The sequence below is a fragment of the Chroicocephalus ridibundus genome, chromosome 3, assembly GCF_963924245.1.
Source record: "Chroicocephalus ridibundus chromosome 3, bChrRid1.1, whole genome shotgun sequence".
NCBI classification, from domain to species: domain Eukaryota; kingdom Metazoa; phylum Chordata; class Aves; order Charadriiformes; family Laridae; genus Chroicocephalus; species Chroicocephalus ridibundus.
Genome location: NC_086286.1, coordinates 85332518 through 85358147, shown reverse-complemented (window position 1 = coordinate 85358147; position 25630 = coordinate 85332518). Strand labels below are relative to the sequence as shown.

The 25630-nt window shown below is 41.2% G+C and overlaps 2 protein-coding genes across 3 annotated transcripts in view; one reads left to right on the top strand and one right to left on the bottom strand.

The window, feature by feature from the left end:
* GPR63 (G protein-coupled receptor 63) overlaps window positions 1-24984 on the bottom strand; it is a 32567-nt gene extending 7583 nt beyond the window's left edge. Inside the window, exons 1-3 of one of the 2 annotated variants that reach the window (XM_063329935.1) lie at window positions 24610-24984; window positions 12029-12269; window positions 4683-4768 (exon numbers count right to left, since the gene is read on the bottom strand). The gene's annotated coding sequence lies outside the window, so the exon portion shown is untranslated. The remainder of the gene's footprint in view (window positions 1-4682; window positions 4769-12028; window positions 12270-24609) is intronic. The other variant, XM_063329933.1, reaches the window with a different exon arrangement.
* LOC134513751 (basic proline-rich protein-like) overlaps window positions 22028-25630 on the top strand; it is a 27030-nt gene continuing 23427 nt past the window's right edge. The window contains exons 1-3 of the mRNA XM_063330914.1: window positions 22028-22115; window positions 23983-24680; window positions 24824-25284. Coding sequence (XP_063186984.1) covers window positions 22028-22115; window positions 23983-24680; window positions 24824-25284 — 1247 coding nt within the window. The remainder of the gene's footprint in view (window positions 22116-23982; window positions 24681-24823; window positions 25285-25630) is intronic.

Genomic DNA, 25630 nt, shown 5'->3' with positions numbered 1-25630 from the left:
TAAAATGGAGTACAGAAAATTAGATCTCCAGGGCAGTATCTTTTAGAGCTCTGTAAGCAGTAAGCCAGCAAAGTTAACTTTTGCATTTCTGATTGTTTTTGACAAGGTCTCTCCACTAAGGCTCTAAAAGAAACTAACCCACCATTGGATAAACGTAAAGCCCTTTCACAGACAATGATCAGTCTAAAACAGGAAACAGAAGGAGGAGACATTTTGCAGTGACAAAAGGTCGCCAGATTGATCCTACAAAGAAAATCTATACTGGCATTCAAGCTCTCCAACTTATAGGGGAGAGAAGGTAAATGTGAAACCATGATATCTGCTGCTGATGAACATTAATTGTTTTTCAGAGCAATTTAACAAAAACAAAGGTCAACTATAAAGGGGTATAGAGGGTATTAGCTTGTCACAGTTAGTGACAAGCTAATAGACTGTCAGATAAAATTCAGTGTTGCTAGAGGTAAAGTTATGCACGTATAGAAAAAAAAAGTTATCTGCACAGTAACAGACATTAGAACAACAATTACCATCAAGAAAAAGAACAGGTCTTCAAGTTTTCATAGTCTGCTCTATGAAAACATCAGCCAAGTGTTCCAAATTGTTAGCAATGAAACACGGAACAAAACCAGGAGCTATCTACATACACTGTATATTTATATACACTACCTGCTACAATACACATCCATGGCACCTCTTATCTTCAGTACTACGTTAAGTTCTGCTCCACCTGATATGCGTTCAACAGTGATTGAAAAAAGGTACCATAGAAGTCTACAGAATTATTAGCGGCACAGTGAAAGTGAATGATTGCTCTCTCTCATAACAGAATAGGAAAAGCCAAAGGAATCACAAAATCCCAGAATGGTTGAGGTTGGAAGGGACCTCTGGAAGTTATCTTGCCCAACACATCTGCTCGAGCAGGGCCACCTAGAGTCAGTTGCCTAGGACCATGTCTAGATGGCTTTTGAGTATCCAAGGATGGAGACCCTCCAACCCCTCTGGCAACCTGTGCCATTGCTCAGTCACCCTCACAGTGGAAAAAAATGTCTCCTGATGTTCAGAGGGACCCTCCTGTGTTTCAGTCTGTGCCTATCGCCTCTGATCCTGTCTCTGGGCACCACTGAAAAAAGCCTGTCCTCTGTCCTCTTTGCACTCTCCCTACAGGTATTTATATACATTGGTAAGATCCCCTGAGCCCTCTCTGCTCCAGGCTGAACAGTACCAGCTCTCTCAACCTTTTCTCACAGAAATGACGCTCCACTGTCTTCGTTGTGTTTGCAGCCCTTCACTAGATTCTCTACAGCATGTCCATGTCTCCCTTGAACTGAGGAGCCCAGAACTGGAAATTATTATTTCACAAATAATCGTGAAAATACTTGCCACAGGATGCTGTAGATGCCATAGAGCTTCTGTGGATTTAGAAGGCAATTTAGAATGTATTTCACATGATCTTTATACAGATGTCCATGTCAGGAAGAGGTGAATCACCCTCATGAAGCACCTATCTCCCTCTGCTGACTGCAAAGGGTACATGGCCATCTGATTTTTTAGCACATACACACAGCTACTTCACTAACTTTAAACATATACAACAGAATTTTCTCACTTAGGTAAAGTTTACAGCTCTCTAAACATATTTATGCCACAACTTTACACTCTGAATTATGAAGTTCAGCAGAGCTTAGATGATAATATGTACCACAAAAGCTCTAAAGAGAAAAACAAAAAAAAAACAAACCCGCAAACATTCCAAGATAAAGAATCAAAGTTTTAGATAATACTGCTTTATCGCAAATTGTCTTTCTAAACAGAAGTAACCAGACAAGGAGAGCAGGAGGAAAAGTGTTCTGCACCCTTAATTTAGTCAAAAAGATTGTGCAACCCTGCATTTCTCAAGCCAGTCACATCCAGTATACAGCAAAGGACAAACAACTCATAGGTGTTTACAGAACATTCCTAACAAACCCAGAAAAAGTGACTAAAAAATAACCTCATGTATGCTCTTCCACCATCCCAGCTCTCTAAGCAAATAGCTACCTCCTATTTTTTGCTTTCTCCCCTCAGTGTAAAGCTTGTATGCTTTTCTGTACAGTGTTAAGAGGCGGAGAATGACCTCATGCAAGCTGCTGCTTGGACTTAGTCAAGTGCTTAAAGTGGGAAGCACACATTATCCATTTGGCTGTTGCATAAGTCATCAGCCATATCTTCTTTTCCAGAAGCATGAAAGAGTAAGCAGTGATCAGCTGTTGCAAAGAAGACACCTAACCTAGTAAGAGGACTGCAGGCTTTGGATCCCAGGTAGAAAGAAACTTAAGTGTTGCTCCTGTGCTTGTTGCTTCCCGATTGATGGTTTCCACACAGCAGCCTTCTCTGTACTGTTTATCACTCTGAGGTACGAAATCTCTCCGTGCGCTGCATACTGAATCTGCATGCTTAAATGTGTTCTGGAGTTACGCTTACCTAACCTCCAGGCAAGTTAGTTATGCTCTTTCTTGGCTATCATCCATCATAAAAGCGACTGGCTTCTCAGCCAATAAATTCAAGAGGATCCCTTTTGTGCAGTCATGCAGTCATATATAAATTTTTCTTTTTTTTCTTTTTTTTTTTTTTTTTTTGCTACTTAAAGGGCTTCTACCATAAGCACCCACATGATTATTAATCATGAGCCTCCATCCCTCTTTCTACCCTTCCAACTTTCCCAAAATTACATAAAGGTAGAAATTTCAAGCTGAAAGGCTAAAAGAAAGGGACCAATAAGACAAACTTCACAGCAATTTAATTTCAATCCTCACACGCTTTTTGAGAAAGACAGATCCTGTAAATTCAAAGCCAGACTCATTGCTGAATGATAATCACATAGTTTGTAAAAGATGACCATGCTTTGGCAGTTTAAATAGGTAAGTTTATTGATGGTCAAAGTCCTCATGCAGGAGGCAGATACCTTTTTGTCACAGCATTCTCACTTTTGGAACATGTACTTTCACTGATTCTTTTCAGATGCAAAAAAGCTTCACACACTCACTCTTCTCCATTTCAGTGCTGAAAATTACTGGGTATGCACATTTTCCCTCAAGCAAGGTTCTCACTCATATGCAACTTGCTTTTTATGGAACATAATAGACACAATTATTTCAATGAAGTACACACTTAAAGCTAAATACCACACAAATTTCATTCATCAAATATAATTATTGCTAGAACTATGGCGTCTGTTTTTAACAGCTTTTGACTAAAAGGTTTCCATTCAAAATTTGGATAGCATGCTCACCCAGAAATAAGAGATTATATCTTATATGCAAAGCCAACATCAGTCAAAACCAGTAGCTCCAACACAGACAAAATAGGGAACAGTACCATAATAACAGTTATGTTTAATGCAGATCAGAACACGCTATGAACAGCTGCCAAAATGTTCAATGATTTATTAAACTTATCTGCTAAAAGTAAGCATATTTTCAGTACTGCCCAGCACCAAGATTTGGTCCAGCACACAGAAATCAGTCTTCAAAAACCTGAAGTTAGCAATGCCTGGTACAATGATCCTATTTCTTGGGTATGTTTTAAGTGGTCACAAATGGGAGGCTTCTGCATGCTTAATAGCTACTACCAGTGGTTTTATTTTGAAGGTAAACTTTGGCAAAAACAATTTTTGCAACATAAAAAAAACATTAAAAAAGCAAAATATTCCTAGGGGAAAAAAGATAAAGTCAACAATAAACATGAAGGCCGTGGGCTTCTTTTGTTTTCAAAAAAATGTATGTGTTGATAAAAAATACTGAACTACGTGCTCTCTGACACCCCATTATTGTACAAAGCAGCCTGGGACATAAATGGCAAGAGGCAGGAACATACTGCAGTGGAATCCTTTCTGCTAAAGCCAGTGCAAAGTATGAGTCAGAGCACAAATCAGCAGGGACAATGTTCTTACTCACTTAACTGTTCCTCCTAACAGAAACTAGCAGTTTTCAGTTTTAATACCTATTTACATATCCTAAATTGAAACTAATCAACTACACTGCATGAGTAGATGACCCATAAAACTATTCACAAGAGGCATTAGTTTAATTTACGAAATTTTCCTTTTTTCCACTCTGTAAACACTACTGTGGCAATTTTCATAGGAAAGTATTGTGGGAAACAGCCACCTCTGCTTTGGGTCATTAAGTACAACTAATTGCCCTCTTGAGGATATTTCTTTCTGTCCTTAATTCAGAGAGCCATTAACTGTCAAGAAATGTCAGCCATGGGAATCATTATTACTATTCTAAACCACAAATATGCAAAATGTAAAGAATAATTCTATTTTCTTAGCTCTTGGGAAAAATCATGCTCTCAATTTGTAGATCACGTGAAAGGTCTTACATAGTGCTAGGTTCATTTCTAGTACTGTCACAATATTCCCCCTGACTTCTAACTTTCCCACTAGTTCAATGGTCATATTAACCATATTCATGTTGATGAGCTAACTGAATACTGTAGTGCCTAGAAGAACAACAAACATTGAAAATATTATTGAAAACATACTCTGAATTCATAGTCTCTGCCTAGTTATTAACATACAATTAACAAGTTGGAAGCTTTCTAAATGCTTGGCTTCCTAAATTTTAAGTGGACCTTTGCATTATACATGCAATCAGTACACATCAGTTTGACAGATTTTATTTAAAAAAAAAAAAGCATACCAATCCAGACAGGCTCCCATGAAGAGAAGGAATCATAAGTCATCTTGTGCTGTTCTGTTCAGCAAAGTATTCTCTTTCCAAATAACCTGTCAAAAAAAAAAAAAAGAAGCCAGTGACATATTTACGCACAAGGCAGGACGAGATCAGAACAGCAAAAGGTTTTCCAGTAATAAAGCTTTATTTTTATTGGGAGAGGCAGAATACGCCGTGTCCCCTGACAAAAGGCAGATGACATGCTCCTTTCTTGCAGAAGGTATAGACCTTAGGCAGGACTACGGCATCTAAGTTTCATCAAGCCAAAGAGATCCTCAGCTATCTCACAAATGGAACATAAGAACCTCACCATTTAATACTAACATTTGCCAGGACTGAAGTAGCATGTTCTTATAGATCTCATTCAGATGCATTTATTTAACTTGTAGACAAGCACACAGCAGTTAGCTGCCGTAAGTCCTATGGGATCTATCAAAATACACCCTTAGTCTTAAACAGCAGGATTCTGACCTTGACACCCCCAAACCCTCTCAGAAAAAGCATCATTTAAATCCACAGGGTGATACTGAGCATCATAAAGAAGCTGAATAAATTTTGCCCAAATGACAAAGATATCAGTGTAACAGTATTGGGAAAACAAAGGACAAGAAAACAGGTCTACAGAGGAAGAACAAACCGTGAAAGTTCCAATGCAGAATCTTAGCATTTCTCTTACACGCTTTCGTACCAATCAATCATCAGCACAATGTTATTATGTCTCAAGTAGTTAAAGTTATTTCTGTAAACTGGGCCTAACATAGCTAAAAAGCTGTATATTCCATCATAACATACCTGTTGTTAACTGAGAGCATAAATTTTCAATGTAGCTTTTCCATATGCTCCCAGAAGGAAGCCAGAGTTTATGTCACATTGAAAGATCCCAGTGACCTGATTTATTTATAAATATTGTTCATATATAACAATCAAGAGAACAAAGATGTGGGACACAGACACTTCCACATGGTGTTTTTTAAAAGGCTACACAACTTTAATTTCTGCCAGAAGAAGCTTTTGGCAGGTAAGTCGCCTCCACACCGGAGCAAAAGATGTCAGGATCCTTCAGGAACAAGTTTCTAAAGAAATGCTGTACATGGAGACTGGAGGACTAACCAGCCAATGAGTTTACAATGACCTACTATAAGTGAAAGAATAAGAACAAACTGTACTTTAAAACCATTCATAATCTTCTGTTTCCTCCAAGCATTCAAGTTCTGAGTTTCTGTACCTGCAATCAACTTAAAACAGACTTTAAATACCCAAAACGTAAGGCTTGATTTGCCAGACTGGTGCCTGCTGAAAAATCTGCCTTCTGCAGTACAAACCCATTATCTAGCCACAATGGAAGTCAGTGTCTGAAAGAGTTTTCTGATAATCTGTTAATACAAATTGTTTTCTATCAGCACAAAAATTTGATCTTTAGATTTATTCCATGCAACAAGATAGGAAGGAAAAACACAAGTCTGAAATTTAGTTATGGACGAAATAGATAAAATCTAGACATTAGATTATCATAGACTTTCACCACTTGGTTTGTTCCCTCTTTAGTGAGATAAGTGTTATAAAGTGTTAATCTTCCCTCTTTGAGTTTCTGAATTGTCAAAGAAGCGAACAGGTTTGCAAGCACACAGAAAGCGCTGCCAGGAACTTGGACAGATTAAATGCAGCAACAACCTGTCAGATCTTCCCACCAGACTTAGCATTCTCAGACATAAGAACCATTTCTTCTCTCTACTTAAGTGTTTATAGAAAGTATTTCCAACTTTCATTAAAAAATATCTTTAAAGCCAATTTAGAAAAGCATCCAAAACATCACCATAAACTAGAAAGTCCTTCCTCTTCAAGCCTCCAAGAAAGGAAAAAATAAAAGCAATTTTTCAAAGTAAATATGGAAAATTTTACTAAATTTGAGTACCTTGCAGAGCTTGCTCTTAACTGGGTAAGACTGCTTGGGTAGTTTTCTGTTGGCAGTCAGGGGTTAACGCTATTTCCAAATTACATTCCTCTTTTCCCCCCATTATAAATGATTAGTCAGGCTTTTTTGTAAGAACAGAGGGGAAAAGCTCTGTAACCCTTCGCGATCCTGCAATGAAACTTGGATGCAAGGATTACTGTACCTGCAAAGAGCTCTATCTGTGGAATTACAACCTTGATGATAGCAGCATTTAGAGCTGGAAGAGCTACTGAAAGGGTAGTCCTGACCTCTTCCTCATTCACTCACTCATTCCTGGACCCAGCTCCCCAATCCCAAAGCAAGAAGATTGATCTGGACTAAAACAGACCCTGGCATGTACATTTAAAAACTTCACATTTCTGGCCTTAGGCTGTGAGAAGCTGGGGTATGCAGATCAAGGCATAAGATCTAGATTTGGTTTCTCTACACTAAGAGGTATTTACATTCAGGACAGTACTATGCCATAAGCATGGATGGTGCAAAACTTGTAATTACTGATGATTTTAGAGGAATATGTATCTTATTAGGTCTATTTCTGTTCCCCGAACCAGGAGCTGTCATTTCCAAAGAACTGAAATAACAGAACATCACAGAGATCTTAAACACCATTAAACTTAAAAATGTTTCCCACAAGCATTCAGATTACGTTAAAGGCTTAGCAACAGGCTAGAGAAGATCTCAAAAATATTATGAAATGTTTTCAGTATACCATCACTTTTGAAATGAGTCATAACTTTTGTTAAGTACTTTACTGACAGTTCTCTGCATCTCTCTTGCACCTAGTCCACGGCAATTTTTTAGCAAGTTTTCTTAACATTTTCTTGGGATATTAAGTCATGCCATGGGCAAAAATAAACTGAAATACTGAAAGTTTCCTTTCTTCACCAAAAAGTCAGTCTATCAGAAGATAATCGGCAGTAAAAAAAGCCTGCTTCAAGTCAGAAAGTTTTAACAGAGTTGTCCTAAGGCTACTTTGGCTTTCCAACTAGACCAACTTGACCAGTATGTTCTCTGAACGGAAGACTGAGTTCTGTGAAGATGTTTCATCTTCACATACTATAAGGTGAAGATCTAAAGTCTCCTTTTATTACATCACTCTTACCTTCTTTGTCGTGCCCAGTGTACCTGACATACACCCACTACATACAACTATTGCACTGCTTTCTGATAAAAACACGGGAAGATGGATTTTCTTATTTGTTAGTAGTTTTGACAACAGCCATTAGCATGCTATGTCCTACCAAAATGCAAAGGCTAACAAAATTAATCTTATAAAAATAGTAACCACATCATCAACAGCATTCTATACTGATGGAATTTATTAAGCTGCCTTTCCCACAAAAACATACCTGTTTTTTGAAACAAAATTGATTTTAACAAAAATTCATCCTTTTATAAAAAGATGCAGGGATGCTAACAGAAAAGTGATTAGAATGACCAAATTTGTACTCGTTTCACACTGTGTGCTGCCCACAATAGGTTCCTGGGATTTGGTTTAGTTCCCAGAGCAAAGGGATCAGCCCTGATTCTGTTTTTCCCACAGGGATTCAGCTCACGTTGAAGCCAAATTCCACTGATACCCAAGAGTCTTGCTGCTGTAACACAGATGTTATGGATACTACTTCTTGGCACTTGTTTCACAGAGAAGAGGTGTGCTGGTAGGAAGTTCAATGAGGTGACTGTATTTCAGCAACAGAAATGCTGCTGCTTGCAGCACCCTGCTCAGAGAGCACTTAAAAGGCTGCAAGGGTAAGATCTAGCTAAGAACTAAACACAGAATTAATTTATATGCATATTTATGTATTTATATTATACACTTTTCTTCTTGCAAATATACACCCATGTGCATGCGTGTTTATATGTGTGTATATTTTCAATACTTATTAGCGTCTGCATTTGGCCAAAACCAAAAATAAAATGCTTAATGCAACAAAATACTCTAACCATTGTTTGTGCTGCTTTGATTCCCCGCCCCCCCCGCAGATTTACCCTATACTTTGTTGCTAGTCTAAATCAGCCTATTAAAAATCAGCTGTGTTACAGTAATAACAACTTATTTTTGATAATATAGAAACAGAGACTAAATAAACTAACTAGTTCTTAATAGTTATCCATGTAATCTAATAGTTTTAATAGCTTCTGAGTTATTTTTGTCTCATGCCAGCCAACTGGAATGACACTTTCAAGACACCAATTGTTTGTGAGAAACAATCCTAGTTAGAAATCTATTCATACCAGAGATTGAAAAAGACAGTTAAATTGAGAGTTCTCATTTGGGCCACTCTCCGGGTGAGATGACACATTACAGACGTTCAAATCCTATGCAGTACAAGCACTAACAATTTCTGTACAGATGTGATAAGAAGGGCTTGGAACACGCAACACGAACAAATTAAAAAAAATTATTAAATTTACAGCCGAAAATATTTAAATGAGTCAATCTGGCAATTTTTAAAGCACGCTTTTGTTTTATTGTAATACAAGAGATCACTATTTCAGTTTTTTGGGTTTTTTTTATAACAATGCAAAGCAAAGAAATATGCATATCAACTGAAGGATTCAAATCCTTTGTAGGAACAATCTTTTTAAGTACATTATAATTCCCTGTCACAAATAATTGACAGTTAATTGAAGGGATTTTGCACTACTCAGTGGTTGGGTGCTACTTGGGACCTGTTAAACAGTAGGCCAAATCAAATGTCTTGCATGGATAGTTACAGCAGTTCCCAGTTCACAAACCTCCTATTTAAGAAAGGCTTGTTTCCATGGAAAAGCTCCTTCCGTAATAAAAGTGAGAGATTTTCACACTATTTTTTAAGTAATTAACATCAAAAAACAAGCAAACAAAACCCACACACACCCCTGAAAAAAAAAAAAAACAAACAAAAAAAAAACCACAACACCAAAAAACACCCCCAAAACTCCCAAAACACAACCCATAAAAACCCCAAACCTACAAAGAGAAGCATAACTTTACTAGGAAGTCACCCATTAACTCATGTTGTAGCTCAAGATTGTATTTCCCTATTTAATCAAAAGCTGCTGAAGTATGCTCCATTAACTCATTTTGCAAATAATATTGAAGGGTTTCTTCAGTTACAGAGAAGTTTATTTGGTCTCAATTTCAATATGAAACAGATCCTGAGAAAATATTACATGGAATTTATCGTCTTGCATGCAGCATAACTCTAAACAGAATAATAAATGTAACATACAATTTCCAATTTGATTGCAACTACTCAGCAACTGCTGAAAAATTCAGACCAAGAGACTTGTATCAATTTTTCAAAAACACTGAAACACACAAAAGTTAGTTACAACTCAAAGTTATGGGCAAGATTTATAGGAAAACAAGTGTAATGACATCTACCATAAGAGATCAGAAAATGAAACCCTTGCCCCTGTGCTCTCTACAAATCTCTTTATAAACCCTAAAATATGGTTAATGTTGAAAATAACATTACTCGGTACAAGACATCAAAAAGAACACATACAAAATCACTAGTGAGCTTCTCCCATATTTCTAAGACAGGAGAAAAAAAAAAGGCAAAAAAAATATTTTAAACTACTGGGGAAGGTTTGCAGATCATTTTAAAGGATTCCGTATCAAGATTCTACAGAAGGTATCATGACTGTCAATAAAAATATAATTTTTCTGCCTTTCTCTTGGACTGATTTAAAGTTCAGTATTTTTGTCTAATCTACTGATTATTTTATTTCTATCAAAACCACTTTCATATTCCAGAATGAATAGTCAAGCTTCTGGTAGCAGCTCCTTTACATTCACAGAGCTGAGGAAAATAACTTCTATAGAATTTTTTGCCTATCAAATCATTATTGTTTTTTCCATTGAAAATCCTCGTGAATTTAACATATTTCTACAAAATTTCTCAAATAAAAGCAAAACCTGTTTGTTTATACATCGTTATAAAAACGATCCACTTTAACAAAACTTATTCCAGCACACCCGGCTACAATATAGTACATTTACTTTAGAGTTCCCTCAAAATTTTTCTCATTCAGGTTCAACCAACACTCCAAGAGCCACAATTCAGAACATTTTCATCTGTCTTGCAGTCTTCTTTCTACTATCCCTTTCATATAGGCACTTTGCAGCAACAGTTAACCTGACCCATAGCAAGCTCTTTGTCACCAGCTTTCTCATGGGTCCCACAGCTTCTTCCATCAACCAACAGGCACATAGTTTGTCGGAAGACGAGAAAGAGACTTTCAGGAAAAGTGCAAGGTGTCTTTCAGGGAGCCACCAGGACAATTAAATTGGCTCATTCCTCAAGTCCCTCCGCAAAGGGGCAATTAAAGAGGAAAAGTAATGGTTTACATACTGTGACAGCTGTAGTCTGCTCCTGGCTACTGTTTCCAGTGGTAAGACAGGCAGATCCTGATCCATACGTAGACCAACAGTACTCATATCAATGCAATAAATCCAGATATATGACAAACATGAAGGGAAAGATTACAGTGCACTTAATGTCATCTCCACAATGACCTCTGTTGCCTACCTGGCTGAAAAGACCAGAAAGAGTTCTTTCCAGTATACTCTAAATAACAGTTTAAATGCTGCAGGTTGAAGAGCTTTAACACTGCTGGAGTACTGATACATTTTCCAGAATGCGTTTTATTGAAAACAGTTTCATTTCAATTCAGAAAACACAGAATGGCAATTCCACCAACCACCTCTATATACTTTAAATCCTTTGTTGGCCTTCCATTTCGTATTTAGCTCACAAACTATCTTTGTTTGGCAAGTTCTTAAAATTTTCAGTCTACAAAGGCCTTTTCAGATCTCCTCTTTTTGGTACAGAAGTAGCTAAGGCAAGTTTCTGAAGCTCTACAGACTCAACCATTGCCTGTTCTCCTCCCGCCTTGCTTTTATTCCTTTTCTTCTTAAGCAAACATAGCCTGTGAAACTCACGCATATTCAGTCCATGATAGTCTCATTTTTAGTAGATATGCCCCATAAATAATATGTCTGAATAAAGTTATAACCACTTGCTCATGTGCTTGAATTTACACCCTCGTATGTATGGGATACAACTTCAAGGCAGCAGAGCAGACTCTTGCTTTAGGTTTTTGTGCTGCCCTTCCCTATCCATCTAACTGCTATCACCATTATTTTTTTGGAAGTGTGTACCATTCTAAATATACCTTATCTATATACAGTCTAGTCATTCCTTTTATATTAAACCACAACTCACACAATGCTGAGAACATGGATACCATTACCTTCTCTAGTATTTCAGAGTTTCCAAGCCCATCAAGCTGCAAAGAAGGGACTTTAACTGCAGGAACACAACACACTTAGGAGTAAAGAAAGCAACATGAAATAAGCATATTACTTTACCTCTAACATTGGAGACCTGAGGAAGCGTGAGGGTAAGATCCACATCCTATCTATACCCTTTTAGAAGTCTGAGGTTTGCAGGTATTTCTGGCTGTTCAAAACTCTTCCTGCCTTCTCTTTGTCCAGTCAGTCCACCTTACCAGCAGCAGCAGTTGCTGTCTGTCCTCAGCCTACTTAAGCCAAGTCTTTATCCCTGTAGCCACCTGTTCATCTAGAATGGCTCAGCTATGCTTGCCCTTCTCTGTGGGAAGGAAAAAAAAAAATCCTGTTGTAGCAGTCAATAACTCTGGTTTAGAAAAAAGAGCCAAGCTCTCTTCTTGGGCAGAGCAACTATCAAGAATGTAATTCAATTCACTTGCTCTGAGCAACTTCACGTATGTAAATCAAATAGGTATAATATAGATGTTAAACAGCTTATACATGAAGTTCAAAATCTGTAACTTCACCAAGTCCGTAGAAGCTCTATTCTTTCCCACATACTTTGAATGATCTCATCGTACTTTCTAGTCCCAGTTTTTCAGTAGGGCCATACTGCTGCCAGGTCGTTGTTACACCATTATCTATCCACAGAGCAGTAGTTTTAATGATTATGTTAATGATTATTTTAGGGTCTGTTTTACTGTACAGCTTTTGTCCATCTTCTAATTTTAATAGCAATTTGTCCAGTGACCCACGCACCAGGTGGTCTGAGTGAGAAGTTAAGGTACCTTTTGTAAATACTAACAAAGCAATGAAAGTTAACAAACCATAAAATACGGGAAATTAACTTCTCATTGCATCATCAATTTATCTACCCACCTAAATGACTTTAAAATACCAGCTTTGAGCAGACTGATGTTCTAGGGACACTCAGCTGCCACTTCATTTATAGTCTGTTTCCTTAGCAACACTATAATCCATCTGGCTGCAGAAAGCTAAATTCCCAAACCATATCCTCCTGTACACCGGAAATAGGCTAAAAAACATTTATATTTTAAACAGCATACAGTCATCATGATTAGTGAGTGTATAAACGAATCTGGAAAGGCAATAATGCTCTTAACACACAAACACACATGCGCGCACACACACACGCTCTCCCTGCTCTAGCTTGAATAAGTGATTCACATACTGAGAATAGCAGTGTCTTTCAACTTCTAGGTGTTACAATAGCATCTCTTTCCTGACACTGTAGTCCTAAGCAAAGCTGGTGAAGACCTAAGTCCTGGCTCTGAGACAGCGAGATCTTGTATATCATCTTCCACCAAGAGTTTCAGAAATAAGAACATTTCTCTCATCTTTGTTCTACCATGCCTAGCTGAAGGAGCCTTTGGAACTGCACAAGGTCAATCTGTTCTCTTAAGACTTTTCTAAGAGAAGTAATTTGAAAGACCTGGGATGCAATGCTATTAATGGAAGCCAAAAAAACCCATGAAAGTTACTCACAAAGTGGAGCCACTTCTCTTAAAAATACTTGCTCTTCATGTTTTTGCATCTAAAACTATAAATAGTGTCTGTACAATCTAAAATAAAAATCCAGTCCCCCAACATTATCAAGAGCATAAAAGCTGCAAATCCAAATTATTCAGGAAAGGCAACTCAGAGACTGTTGGATAACTAGTAATTCCCCAATGCCATAGCCAAGCTAAGATGAAACTGGATAACACACAAGCCTGACCTGCTGATAATGACTGAAGAGAGATGTGAGCTTTCATAAATCAGGCATCTCCGCAGGCGAGGAACTGAGCGGTGTTTCTCACTGCTATTCAGTGGCTAGCATCCCTCTAGGAAGTACTTAATACAGCAGCATTTACTCTAGACACCTGATGCTTCCCTCAAGTCCTACCTGACTGTTGACTACAACCAACATTTCTTAGATGGTGGTGACTGGTTCCAATAAAGAAGCAGTCTGACTATATCAGACAGAAGCAATGACAGTCCTTCATGTCCTTTCTCCCAAGTTAGGGAAGAAATGGGGCAAATTCACAAACACTAGTCTAAAATCACTTATATGTTCTATCATAAATATGTTATATGAGTTACCACAGCAAGTTCTCAGGAAACAGGCTGTTAATCAACTGATACATACAGCTGATTACATGTATTTTGGAAAACATTCTCAAAGAATGAGTTTAATCTTTTTCACAACGTACATGACAGCTCTTTGAAATACTTAAAACACAGTGGTGTTGCACTCCCCTGACTGGCTGAGTAGTGAACTGGGTAGACCTTTTGGCAGTGTCTGGCAACTTCAGTAAGTGCTCAGCAATGTGAAGCCCCAACTTAAGACCTTAGGGAACTCTGTTTCCTTATTAGCATCTGGTTTTACACACACTTTCTTCCTACTAGGGCTGAGACTGATCTCACCTAATTTCAACAAGCTTTGAGGTAGTAACACAAGCTTAGTCAGCAGTCAGACAGAACATGCATTTCTGGAAAGCAAATTCATCTAAATGATTTCAGGTATCTATTTTAATTACCTTGTTTCTTAACAGTACTGTGTATGAACACTACACCTCTATGTATTTACATCAGTCTGCATACATCTGTACTGCCTGAACAACTGATTCAAATGTATGCTTCAATGTAAGGGTTGCATAATGCATTCTATGATTCTGTAGTTTCAGAAAACTACAAAAATTGCCCTGTTGACAATTGATACCAGCCTATCCCAAGAGTGATTCACCAGGTCCCCTCCTTCCTGAGAGGCAAGGGGGAAGGTCTGGAGAGAGGAAGATTTTCCTTCAGTTGAGGAGGACCGGGTCAGAGACCACTTGGCCAATCTGGACATTCGTAAGTCCATGGGCCCTGATGGGATGCACCCGCGAGTGCTGAGAGAGCTGGCAGATGTTATTGCTAGACCACTCTCCATCGTCTTTGAAAGGTCATGGGGAACAGGAGAGGTGCCTGAAGACCGGAGGAAGGCTGACATCACTCCAATCTTTAAAAAAGGTAAGAAGGAGGACCCAGGGAACTACAGACCGGTTAGTCTCACCTCTGTCCCTGGGAAGGTAATGGAGCGACTCATTCTGGATGTCATCTCCAAACATGTTGAGGAACAGGAAGTCATTGGAAGTGGTCAACATGGATTTACCAAGGGCAAATCATGCTTGACCAATCTGATAGCTTTCTATGATGTTATAACTGGTTGGCTGGATGAGGGGAGAGCCGTAGATGTCATCTACCTTGACTTTAGCAAGGCTTTTGACACTGTCTCCCATAACATCCTCATTAGGAAGCTGAAGAAGTATGGGCTAGATGAGGCGACGGTGAGGTGGATCGAGAGCTGGCTGTGTGACAGAACTCAGAGGGTTGTGATCAGCGGCATAGTGTCTAGTTGGAGGCCTGTAACCAGTGGTGTCCCCCAGGGGTCAATACTCGGTCCAATTTTGTTCAATATATTCATTAATGACTTGGATGACGGAACAGAGTGTATCCTCAGCAAGTGCGCTGATGATACCAAACTGGGAGGGGTGGCTGACACTCCGGAGGGCCGTGCTGCCATCCAGCGTGACCTGGACAGGCTGGAGAGCTGGGCAGAGAAGAACCTAATGAGGTTCAACAAAAGCAAGTGCAAGGTCCTCCACCTGGGGAGGAAGAACGCTAAGCACCAGTATAGGTTAGGGGTGGACCTGCTGGGAAGTAGCTCTGAGGAGAAGGATCTGGGGGTCCTGGTAGACAGTAAATTATCCATGAGCCAACAATGTGCCCTTGTTGCCAAAAAGGCCAATGGAATCCTGGGCTGTATAGGGAAGAGTGTGTCCAGTAGGTCGAAGGAGGTCATTCTCCCCCTCTACTCTGCACTGGTGAGGCCAGAACTGGAATATTGCATCCAGTTTTGGGCTCCCCAGTTCAAGAGGGACAGGGAACTACTGGAGTGGGTCCAGCGTAGGACAACTAAGATGACTGAGGGACTGGAGCATCTTCCTTATGAGGAAAGGCTGAGAGAGCTGGGACTCTTTAGGCTGGAGAAGAGAAGGCTGAGGGGAGACCTTATTATGGCATACAAGTATCTAAAGGGTGGGTTGAAGGAGGATGGTGCCAGACTCTTTTCAGTGGTTCCCAGTGACAGGACGAGGGGCAACGGGCACAAGTTAGAACATAGGAAGTTCCGATCAAATACACGGAAAAACTTCTTTACGGTGAGGGTGACAGAGCACTGGAACAGGCTGCCCGGGGAGGCTGTGGAGTCCCCTTCTCTGGAGATTTTCAAGACTTGCGTGGATGCAGTCCTGAGTAATGTGCTCTAGGCAATCCTGCTTTAGCAGGGGAGTTGGACTAGATGATCTCTAGAGGTCCCTTCCAACTCTGAAGTTTCTGTGATTCTGTGATTCCTGCCGTTAGGATGCTGGGATCCTCTGTGCTCTGGAGCTTGCCTGGAGCCCATGAAACACTATAATGGAATCAAGATCATCCATCTTCCTCGTTGTTTTAGAAGCGCAAAATCTTGGAAGACCACCAAAGTGACTGGTCAGTCCCTGAGCCAATGCCTAATTTGTATTCATTTATATTGGCATCAAGAAATGAAGAATCCAATTAATTATTCAAGTAGCTGCATACCCAGGAACAGAGATTGACTGTGAAAACAGTAGGGAAACAAGAGCAAATATACAGGGGCTATTACATTTTCAGCCTTGCTGATAATAGCTCAAAGTGTATCACCATATTGCCGCTGTACCATGTAGACATTTTTTGAAGTCTATCATTTGTGGTGGCCTTGAAAACACACATTTAATCCAGTTCATTTGGACACAGCAGATTAACAGCAGAAGTGCTATTACCTGAGATTTCATGCTTTGAGTTGGTATTTCCGAAAAAAATGAATGCAGTCAAAACTTGCCTTATCTTATCAAGATGAAGGGAATTGGGAGGGAAAAGGCACTTAAAAGTTATCAAATGCACTCAGCCCCTTCCCTATCCTCATAATAAATGCGATGAAAACTTCTTATGGCAGATGCAGATGTCCCGATACCAGTGAGGCACAGTATAACCTCTCCCTGTTATAAATACTCTGAACATGCCTTTGTGAGTCAGTATTAAGTATTGCCATATTTCTTTCACATGTTACCTCCTTATCATAAATGACACACTTGGAGCCTGAGCAGACATGCCAAAAGAATTCAGTAGCATGAAGAATGGAATTAACTTCTCAGCTCTACCAACTCACGAACAGAAATAAGGCAAGAGTTGGGAGACCCCTCCGCTACCCAGTTGATTTTGCTCCAAAAATAAACAGGTAGTTCCTCTCCAGCCACACAGAAATTTTTCCGGCGAACTCAATACAAGCATACAAAGGTCTGGCGTACCAGCGTGCATTTTTGAGAGAACAGAAGTGCAAACATAACACATATATATTCCTTCAATGTTTCATGGCACGTCTGTGGCTAGATGTGGGAAGTTTGGAATTTGGTTTGGAGATTTTTTACTTTATTTCTTAAAATCATTTTGGTAGTAAGACGAAGCACAGGAACGCTGGATACAAATACAATTTGAATATCTGCACTTTGGAGTATATATGTGCAAAAGCATATACACATACAGTTAGTGATACAGGAATCAAAATATCACAAATACATTATGTGCACGTATTTCTAAACACATCCACAAATATTGTGTAAGACTCCAAAAAATGTCTCGAGAAAATTCAGTGACAACTGACAGAAGAGTTTAAATCAAAATGATCAAATAATAAAAGGCTTGTTGGAGTATTATCTACTGAAGAATTTAATCAACATAAAATATCATGTGTTTTCAAATTACTTTTTAAGTCTTTGACAAAAAAGTTGTCTCTATTTTTCATAAGATATCATACTCTCTTTTCTATCATTATACACAATGAACCTTGTACAATCCTTTGAAAGGGATAATTTTGTGAATTACACTACTGATGCAGAAAACTTGTAGCAATAACCACTTTAAGTAGAATCAGGTTTTGAAGTTCTGAGACAGCTTTAGAAAGACAGGATTATTATTTCGTAATTTGCATTAAAAATACGCTTTTTCTCCTGCTTTGTTGCAAGGCTTTCCCCTTGTGCTCAAAGCAAACCAAACTGAACACCTCTTGTTTATGAACTTTTTTCTATCACTTTTTTCCCTTTTCCTGTTTTTAAAATGAGGAGATCGCTTGCACAGGATAGTGAGGTAATGAAGATAATTTAATGTTCCTGAAGAACAGAGATATTACAGGGATGAACAGCACGACGGAAGAAACACACATTAAAGTTAATTATTAAGCATTCAGAATGGGTTGTAAATAAGGCATGTGGCCATATATTAAATAATGACAAGAAAATAAAGGACTGCAAAGGTGCTCACTAAGGATTAACCTTACCTAAATGTAGCTGTCCTAAAAGCTGTATAGCAAAAACACATGGGATCAACAGTGGGATCGAGTGCACGCTCAGCAACTTTGTGGACAACACCAAGCTGAGTGGTGCAGTTGATCAGGCCTGAGAGACAGGATGTCATCCAGAGGGACCTGGACAAACTCAAGAAGTGAGCCCATGTAAACCTCGAGGTTCAACAAGGCCAAGTGCAGGGTCCCACACCTGGGTCAGGGCAACCCTTCAGTACTTAAAGGGCACTTATAAGGAAGATGGAGACAAACTTTTTAGCCAGGCCTGTTGCGACAGAACAAGGGGTAATGGTTTTAAACTAAAAGAGGGAAGATTTAGACTAGATAGAAGGAAGACATTTTTTACAATAAAGATGGTGAAACACTGGAACAGGTTGACCAGAGAGGTGGCAGATGCCCCATCCCTGGAAACATTCATGGTCAGGTTGGACGGGGCTCTGTGCAACCTGATCTAGTTGAAGATGTCCCTGCTCATTGCAGGGGGGCTGGACTTTCAAGGTCCCTTCCAACCCAAGCTATTCTACGATTCTATAAAAGAGTCATTGAGACTCTCATGATACAAAGCAGAAAGACACTGAGCAAGTAATTCGGCCACAGGTGGCATAAAACTCTTCCTGGACAAGCTTATTTTCCCCATTGACTGTACCAGTGCCTGGAAGGATAGCTGAGACTACCTCAATGTCCTCTTGTCCTACCTCATAGTCCTCTGCAGATTATTTCTAACAGATCCCCAAAAGGTTGCCTATGGTCAGTGGGGTTTACGTTTGCTATGCAGGATTCCATGCACTTAATGAGGTTGAAAAAAAAAAAATAAATAAATCACAGGACAACATAGCTAGCTTTCAGGAGCTCAGACTGAAGACTTCGATTTACCTCCTAAACCACCAGCATCCACTTGTTGCAGACAATGAGGCAGGAACCTGCTGGAAAATGCAACGCATGATCACATGGGAGAAAGAAAGGAGAGATTTCAAACATCTCATCTGTTTCAAGAAGTAAGGCTAGCAAAAGATTTTTACCATCAAATCAGTAATTCAACTGATTTGATCAGCATGCTATTGAATAAGGTCTGCAAGACTGGCTGGAAGAGGATTATTTTTCAAGTGTTTGGCAAGAGTTTTATATATATTCCTGACAGAAAGTGTGTTATTAAGCATCTGAAAAAAACTGTCATTTTTAATAAGCATGAGAAATAGATTCTTCTTGGAGGTTCACAGCAAAGGATGATGGACAATGCACACAAGCTACAGTAGGAGTAACTTCAATTATGCCTTAGGGAAAAAAAAAATCATGGTGAGAATGGTCAAACACTGGAACAGGTTACTCACAGAGGCGGTAGAACCGCCATCCTTGGGGATATTCAAAACTGGCCATGATCCTGAGCAACCTCATCTAACTTTCAAACTGGCTCAGTGCTGAGCAGGGGACTGGCCCGCATGACCTCCTGAGGTCTCTTCCAAAATCAATTACTCTGTACTTCTATGCTCCAGCTTGAGCCCACTTAGGCTATAACAGCAATTATTCCTTCACCACAGCCTGTTAAATCTGAGCACCGGATCTGAAAGCCTGTTTCGTCCTTGCTTTCTTGACCTGATCTGCTTGGCCAGCTGACCTGACCCATGCGACCAGAGGGCTGCAAAGTAGATTAGGATAAAATATTCTGTCTGGCCAACTAAAGTAACTAGCAACTAGAAATTATATATGAAATCAACCAAGAGAAGTATCTGGCAGAAAAATGCAGGAAGCTGCTGGGCAACAAGATGGGCCAAAAGAAACAGGTCAGAGTAAAATATTGCAGAGAAAACAACAGTAAAGTCACCAGACAGCATTACCCTGTGGACAACCGAATGGAAGCTAAGCCCCAAAGTTTCACCATCCTTCCTAAGTCAGTTGTATTATGCTACATAAAAATTGTGAGATAACATGGGACATTTCATAATCCACGTATAAAGCATGCTATTTCCCTTCATTGTGAATCCACATACGGATCACAACCTACTGCTGCAGCTCAGACAGTTACAACCTGAGCTGACATTTAAAGGTTCTAACTCTGCTAAGGACATAGGAAGTGATCAAAGATACCCTGGAAAAAAGTACTCCCTTTTGCTTCAGGGATAATAAAAGAAAAAACCCATGGGGAAAACTACACATCCAAAAACAATGCTAAAAAATAAATGCTATTAAGGTTTCAAAGTCAAGCTCTGAAGATTTGAGAAGTAACAGTTATGGAACTCCAATTAAACACTACTTCAGGCTTTAACTACGTGACTAAATACTACTTATCCACACAGAATTCAGCTTTCTTTAGAAGGCTCACTAAAACAAACAACTGTTCAAAACCTTGCTTCTTCCACAATTACTGTGTGTCACCATGTCATATTTAATCAACAATTCAAACCTTGCTTTAGTAACTCCAAGGAGGAGAAAATCAGGGAAGAGATGCAAAAATCATAACCATACACTAATTTTTGTTGCCCAATTTGAGATCCTAAGTGCTCTGAGAAAAATCAGATCCTAGATAGTATAAAGCAGAGCTCCCAAAGGCTGTATCATTACCACTTCAAAGCTTTAAATTTCCAAACACTTCTGCGCTTATGTTGTCTTAACAATATTCTTTTAAACACAGCTTGTGTATAATATACATCTAGATTGAGGTAAATTAGGTTACAGTTATGCAAGAGATTTCTCTAAGTACCATTCAAACCAGTGGGACTCCTCAGACACTTCAACATGTGCCTAAGTGTAAATACCTTACTGAATTGGTGTTTTCACATAGAGGCAGAAGATAAAGGATAGCTCAACCTTTCTCCTAAAGTACACATTGAAATGCCTCAACATTAAGATTTGTATTTTATGAGGTTTCATTCAAATGAAATCAACTGGAATTTCACTTAGACAAGCTGTCTGTTCAGGAAAGTACTTTAAAGCACTTACCAAGTCCCATCACATATGTAAGGTTTAGGTTAACATTATCCTCAACTAGAAATGAGGCAACTAAACAATTTTCCTTCTTAAGTTCAAACTGTACTACTAGCTAGTTTAGCAAACTAATGGCTGCCAGCATATATATAGAGAAAAATACAGTGTTCTATTGAAGTATTTTTATATGTCTATGAGAGGCAGTGTGACCTGGCAGATCAGTTTTCAATCTGAGATTCTACTTCTGGTTTCTATGACTAGGGTTCCTTAGATAGTTAAACTTCCTCTTGCCTCACTTTCCTCATTTACAACAATTAAGTCTGACATCCTTTAGAGTTACTTTGAAAGTTATTTACGAGACTATTATATGAGATGAACTACACATATCAACACTGAAAAAGCAAGCACAGGGTAAAATTCAATGCACAAGCACCATTTCATTATTGAACCAAACCGTGAAATACTGCAAAAATGTGAACAAAAACACATGCTTGCAGAAATGTACAAACAAAGCCGGTTACTTCATAAATTTCAGTGACAAAAAAGACAGCAAGCATGGTGAGAGTCCACAATGATTGATTTTAAACATCTAGTCTAATGATTTTAATAAACTAGTAATCTCTCCAGACATCTAGAAGTAAATATTCTTCAGAGCATTTGAAAAAAAAAAAATACTTCCTCTGCCCAACTTGCTACTCATAGACAAATAATCAGGAAAGTAGCAAAATAGCATGAGAATGCAGGCCATGGACCTGTTCACATCTAAGTCATCAGGATTGCTTATGGATACACACTGCTCCGTGACTACATTCCCAAACAATCAGAACAAGTCATGTAAGCCTTTCCCTGATCCTGTTCACCTCTCCCTTACGAGCAAGTGGGAAAGCCACCAAGCCTTCACCTACTCGCTCTTCTCCACCTGCACAAGTGGAGAAGAAAGCAGCCCTGACAGTTCTAAGCAGCTGACTATGAAAAGCAGGATTTTACATTGCCAGATATCCTCAATGCAGGGAAATAAGATCACTATGACTGAGAAGAGTTAAGAGAGGCTACTTACAGTGTTACTGATAGACTACGTCCACACTAGTAAATCAAGCAATGCTAGGGACCATTCCCAGGAAATGGAACTCACTCAGTCACGCAGAACGCCGAACTGCTACAGACCGCAGCATCCTTCTAACTCAGGCTACTTACAGCTCCCCCACGCAACCCTTGGGCATGATTTCAGATTTAACATAGGCCAGGAGCCAGTTCCAACCAGTAGCTTATATTCAGCTAACCCATTCTGAAAAGCAGGAGAGTTTACCAGCATTGTTAAGGGCTAATCCATGCCAGTTGGCTTCAGGACCAGAGAACACTCTTGGGTACGTTTAATTACCTGGTAGAGAAGTGGTCATAGCCTCTCCAGGCTTTGTCCACTATTATTCTTAGAGGAAGACTTTAAAAGTGGCACATGCAACGAAGTATACGAGCACAGCCTGATCAGCACCACCTGACAAAAGTCATCTACACATTGTAGTACACATGAAGAAAATCAGAAATCAGCAGAGCTTATCTTGGCCTCTGCCTGTTTCCTCTGAGCAGACAGACCTTGCATATAATCTACTAATACCCAGAGTCTCTTTTGTTTTCCCATTTAAAAAAAAAAATAAAAGTTCTATACATTTAACACGCACTCTTACAGTAAGGCCACTCTCTAATGAGTCATGCAAAATAGCGTAAGAAGCTGGGTTTCTGAGGGCTGATCATTTGGCAGCAAATATTTCAAATGAAAGTTATTTAGAAATTATTCTTCTAATTACTAGTCATTACCAAATCTGCTTCTGTAAGACTAAAAATATAATTACTAGTGAATCTATTGTGTATCCTGGAAACATAGCTACAGCGACGTTGTCAAATACATTTTCACAACAGATAACTGCCCAAATCAACCGTAAAAACATATTTGAGAACCGACAAGACACAGCTATTCTGTGTTGTCAATACTCTTTGAAATCTCTTTACAGTTTCAGATATCTAGAAACGGTCTATTTAAAACTGTCCCTTTCATAATCTGATGTCTGTGCTGCCTTTGCTCTAATGTCACAATGTATAAGATGTCCCAAAGAAAATGTGTTGTGCAAAGCCCATTTGCCACTGTTCAAGCATTTATGTTTTCAGTAAGGACATACAATTTTAACAACCCTCTTGGGCACAGATCTAACTTACCAGCTGTACCTAGGTCTGACCATTTAAAATGTCATCAGAAAACAGCCTTCTGGCTGTTACCTGTATCTTACGTGTATGCTACCTGGATCTTTATGCAAATCCACCGTTTTCTTGCAAAAGTGTTTTTATTGATTTACAAGGAAAACTTTGTAACATGGGTTATTTTTTTATATATTATATATATATTAGCCTGCACTGTATCATCTGACTTTTAAAAATCAAGTATGAAGAAAACCCTGTGGAACACTCAAATAAAAATTACATACCCGTTTAGGCAGACGAAAAACAATTGTTTGTTGTTTTTTTTTCCAAGTGAACCACCACTTTTTTTTTTTCCAGGAGTGACTCCCCACACCGTGAGCAACACGTACACCGCAACGGACACCAGCAGGTCCCCCCCGACCACGAGTTTTGCACAGCCAAGAGTCTGAAGAGCAGGTGACAGAAAGCGGCCAGCCGCCCCCCTGTACCCCCCCCCCCCCCCTTAACGAAGCGTCCCGCCTGAGGGAGGAAGGGGCGCCTCGGCCCCTCCGTGTCCTGCGAGGCGGCATTCGGCTGGAAGCCTTAGAGAAGCGGGGGACAACTCACCGGCATGAAACCCAAGCCGGAAGCGCGGCCCCCACACGCCGCCTCCGCACCCGGCCCCCGCCGCCGGAGGAACCCACCACCCCCACACACACTCCGCGGCCCGAGGGGCGGCCGTGCCTGCCCGGGAGCGCCCACTCGGGGCTGGCAGCACTCCGCCCTCCCGTCCCGCTCTGCCCCCCGGCCAGCGCCCGCCCGCCCGCCGCCTCCCCTCAGCCGCCGGCGACCGTTGCCCGCCAACGGCTCCGGCGGCAGCGCCGGGAGAGGGGGCGCCCGGCCGCCCTGGGCCGCGCAGCCTCCCCCCGAACCGGCCTAGCCCACGGACACGGACCTGCGGGGTCGGAGCGCGGCACCCCCTTTGAGGGAACCGGCACAACCGGTGCGGGGGGCTCTCGGCAGTCGCCGCCGCAACTCTACCCCCTCCTCCGCCGCCCAGCCCACCGCTCCCCTCGGACCGACAGCCAGCCCAGCCCCGCGGAACCGCCGCCGGCGGACACAGCGCCGGCCGCGGCGTTAACGCCTCGCCTCGCCTCACCTCACGGCGTGGCCGGTGCCCTGCGGAGCCCAGCGCAGCACAAGCCCGGCCTGAGCCCATCCCTCCGGGAAGTTTCCTGCCATCGCAGCGGCCGGGAAAAACAAAAGCTTCAAAGCCGGGAGCGGGAGGAGGAAGGGCAGCGCAAGCAGAGAAGTGAGGGGCATCGCTCGCCCGCCGCGCCGCTGCCCTCGGCTGCCGACCCCCCGGCGGGCAGCCCGCTCAGCGCCGCCTCCCCATTTGCTTCGGCGGCGGCTCTGCCGCGGAACCTCCGGACCGAGGAGCCGGCAGGCAGGCGAGCCAGCACCTCCTTCCTTCTTTCCCTCCCTCCCCGCCGACACCCGCTCCCCGCGGCCGCCCGTCCCGCTCGCCGCAGCGCCGAGCCCAGCCCCGCCCACGCTCCCGCCCCCGCCGCGGCTCCGCCTCCCGGGGGCGCGCGCAGGCTGCGGCCCAGCGGCTCCCCCCGGCCCCCCGAGGGGGCTCCGCGGCGGGGCGGACCCCGCGGCCCCGGCCGGCCGGGCACCGAGCCACCCTGCGCCGCACCTGCGGGCCGAGGGGCGCTGGCGTGGGCTGGGCTTCGCCGCTCTGCAAGGCCTTCCCCCCCATCCCCCTCTTCGTTTCTCACCGTCGAGGAGGCTGTTCCGGTAAAGTTGGAGACGCCTCTTTTAAAAAATGCAGGTAAAAAGAGATGCTGAAAGCGGGATTAGCAAATTCAGGGGAGCTCCAAGCCTCCTGCCAGGCAGGGACGCAAATACGATAGGCGCTCAGTGGTATTGCAGTGTGTGCGTCCATAAAGGAAAAATTAACGTAAAATATCTCTTAAGAGTCGCCATCTCGATTCTATAAAGGTGTGCCAGCTGATTTTGAAGGACTAAGACATGCCTTTCTGTCTCCTTATTGCCCACATAGCTAACTCGGTAAGGAGGAAGATTTGCCAAATAGGATATAGTTGCAACGCTAAGGTCACGCAATACGTGGCATTTGGCAGCCATACCACCTCCAGACTGGGATGGGGTGGCTACCG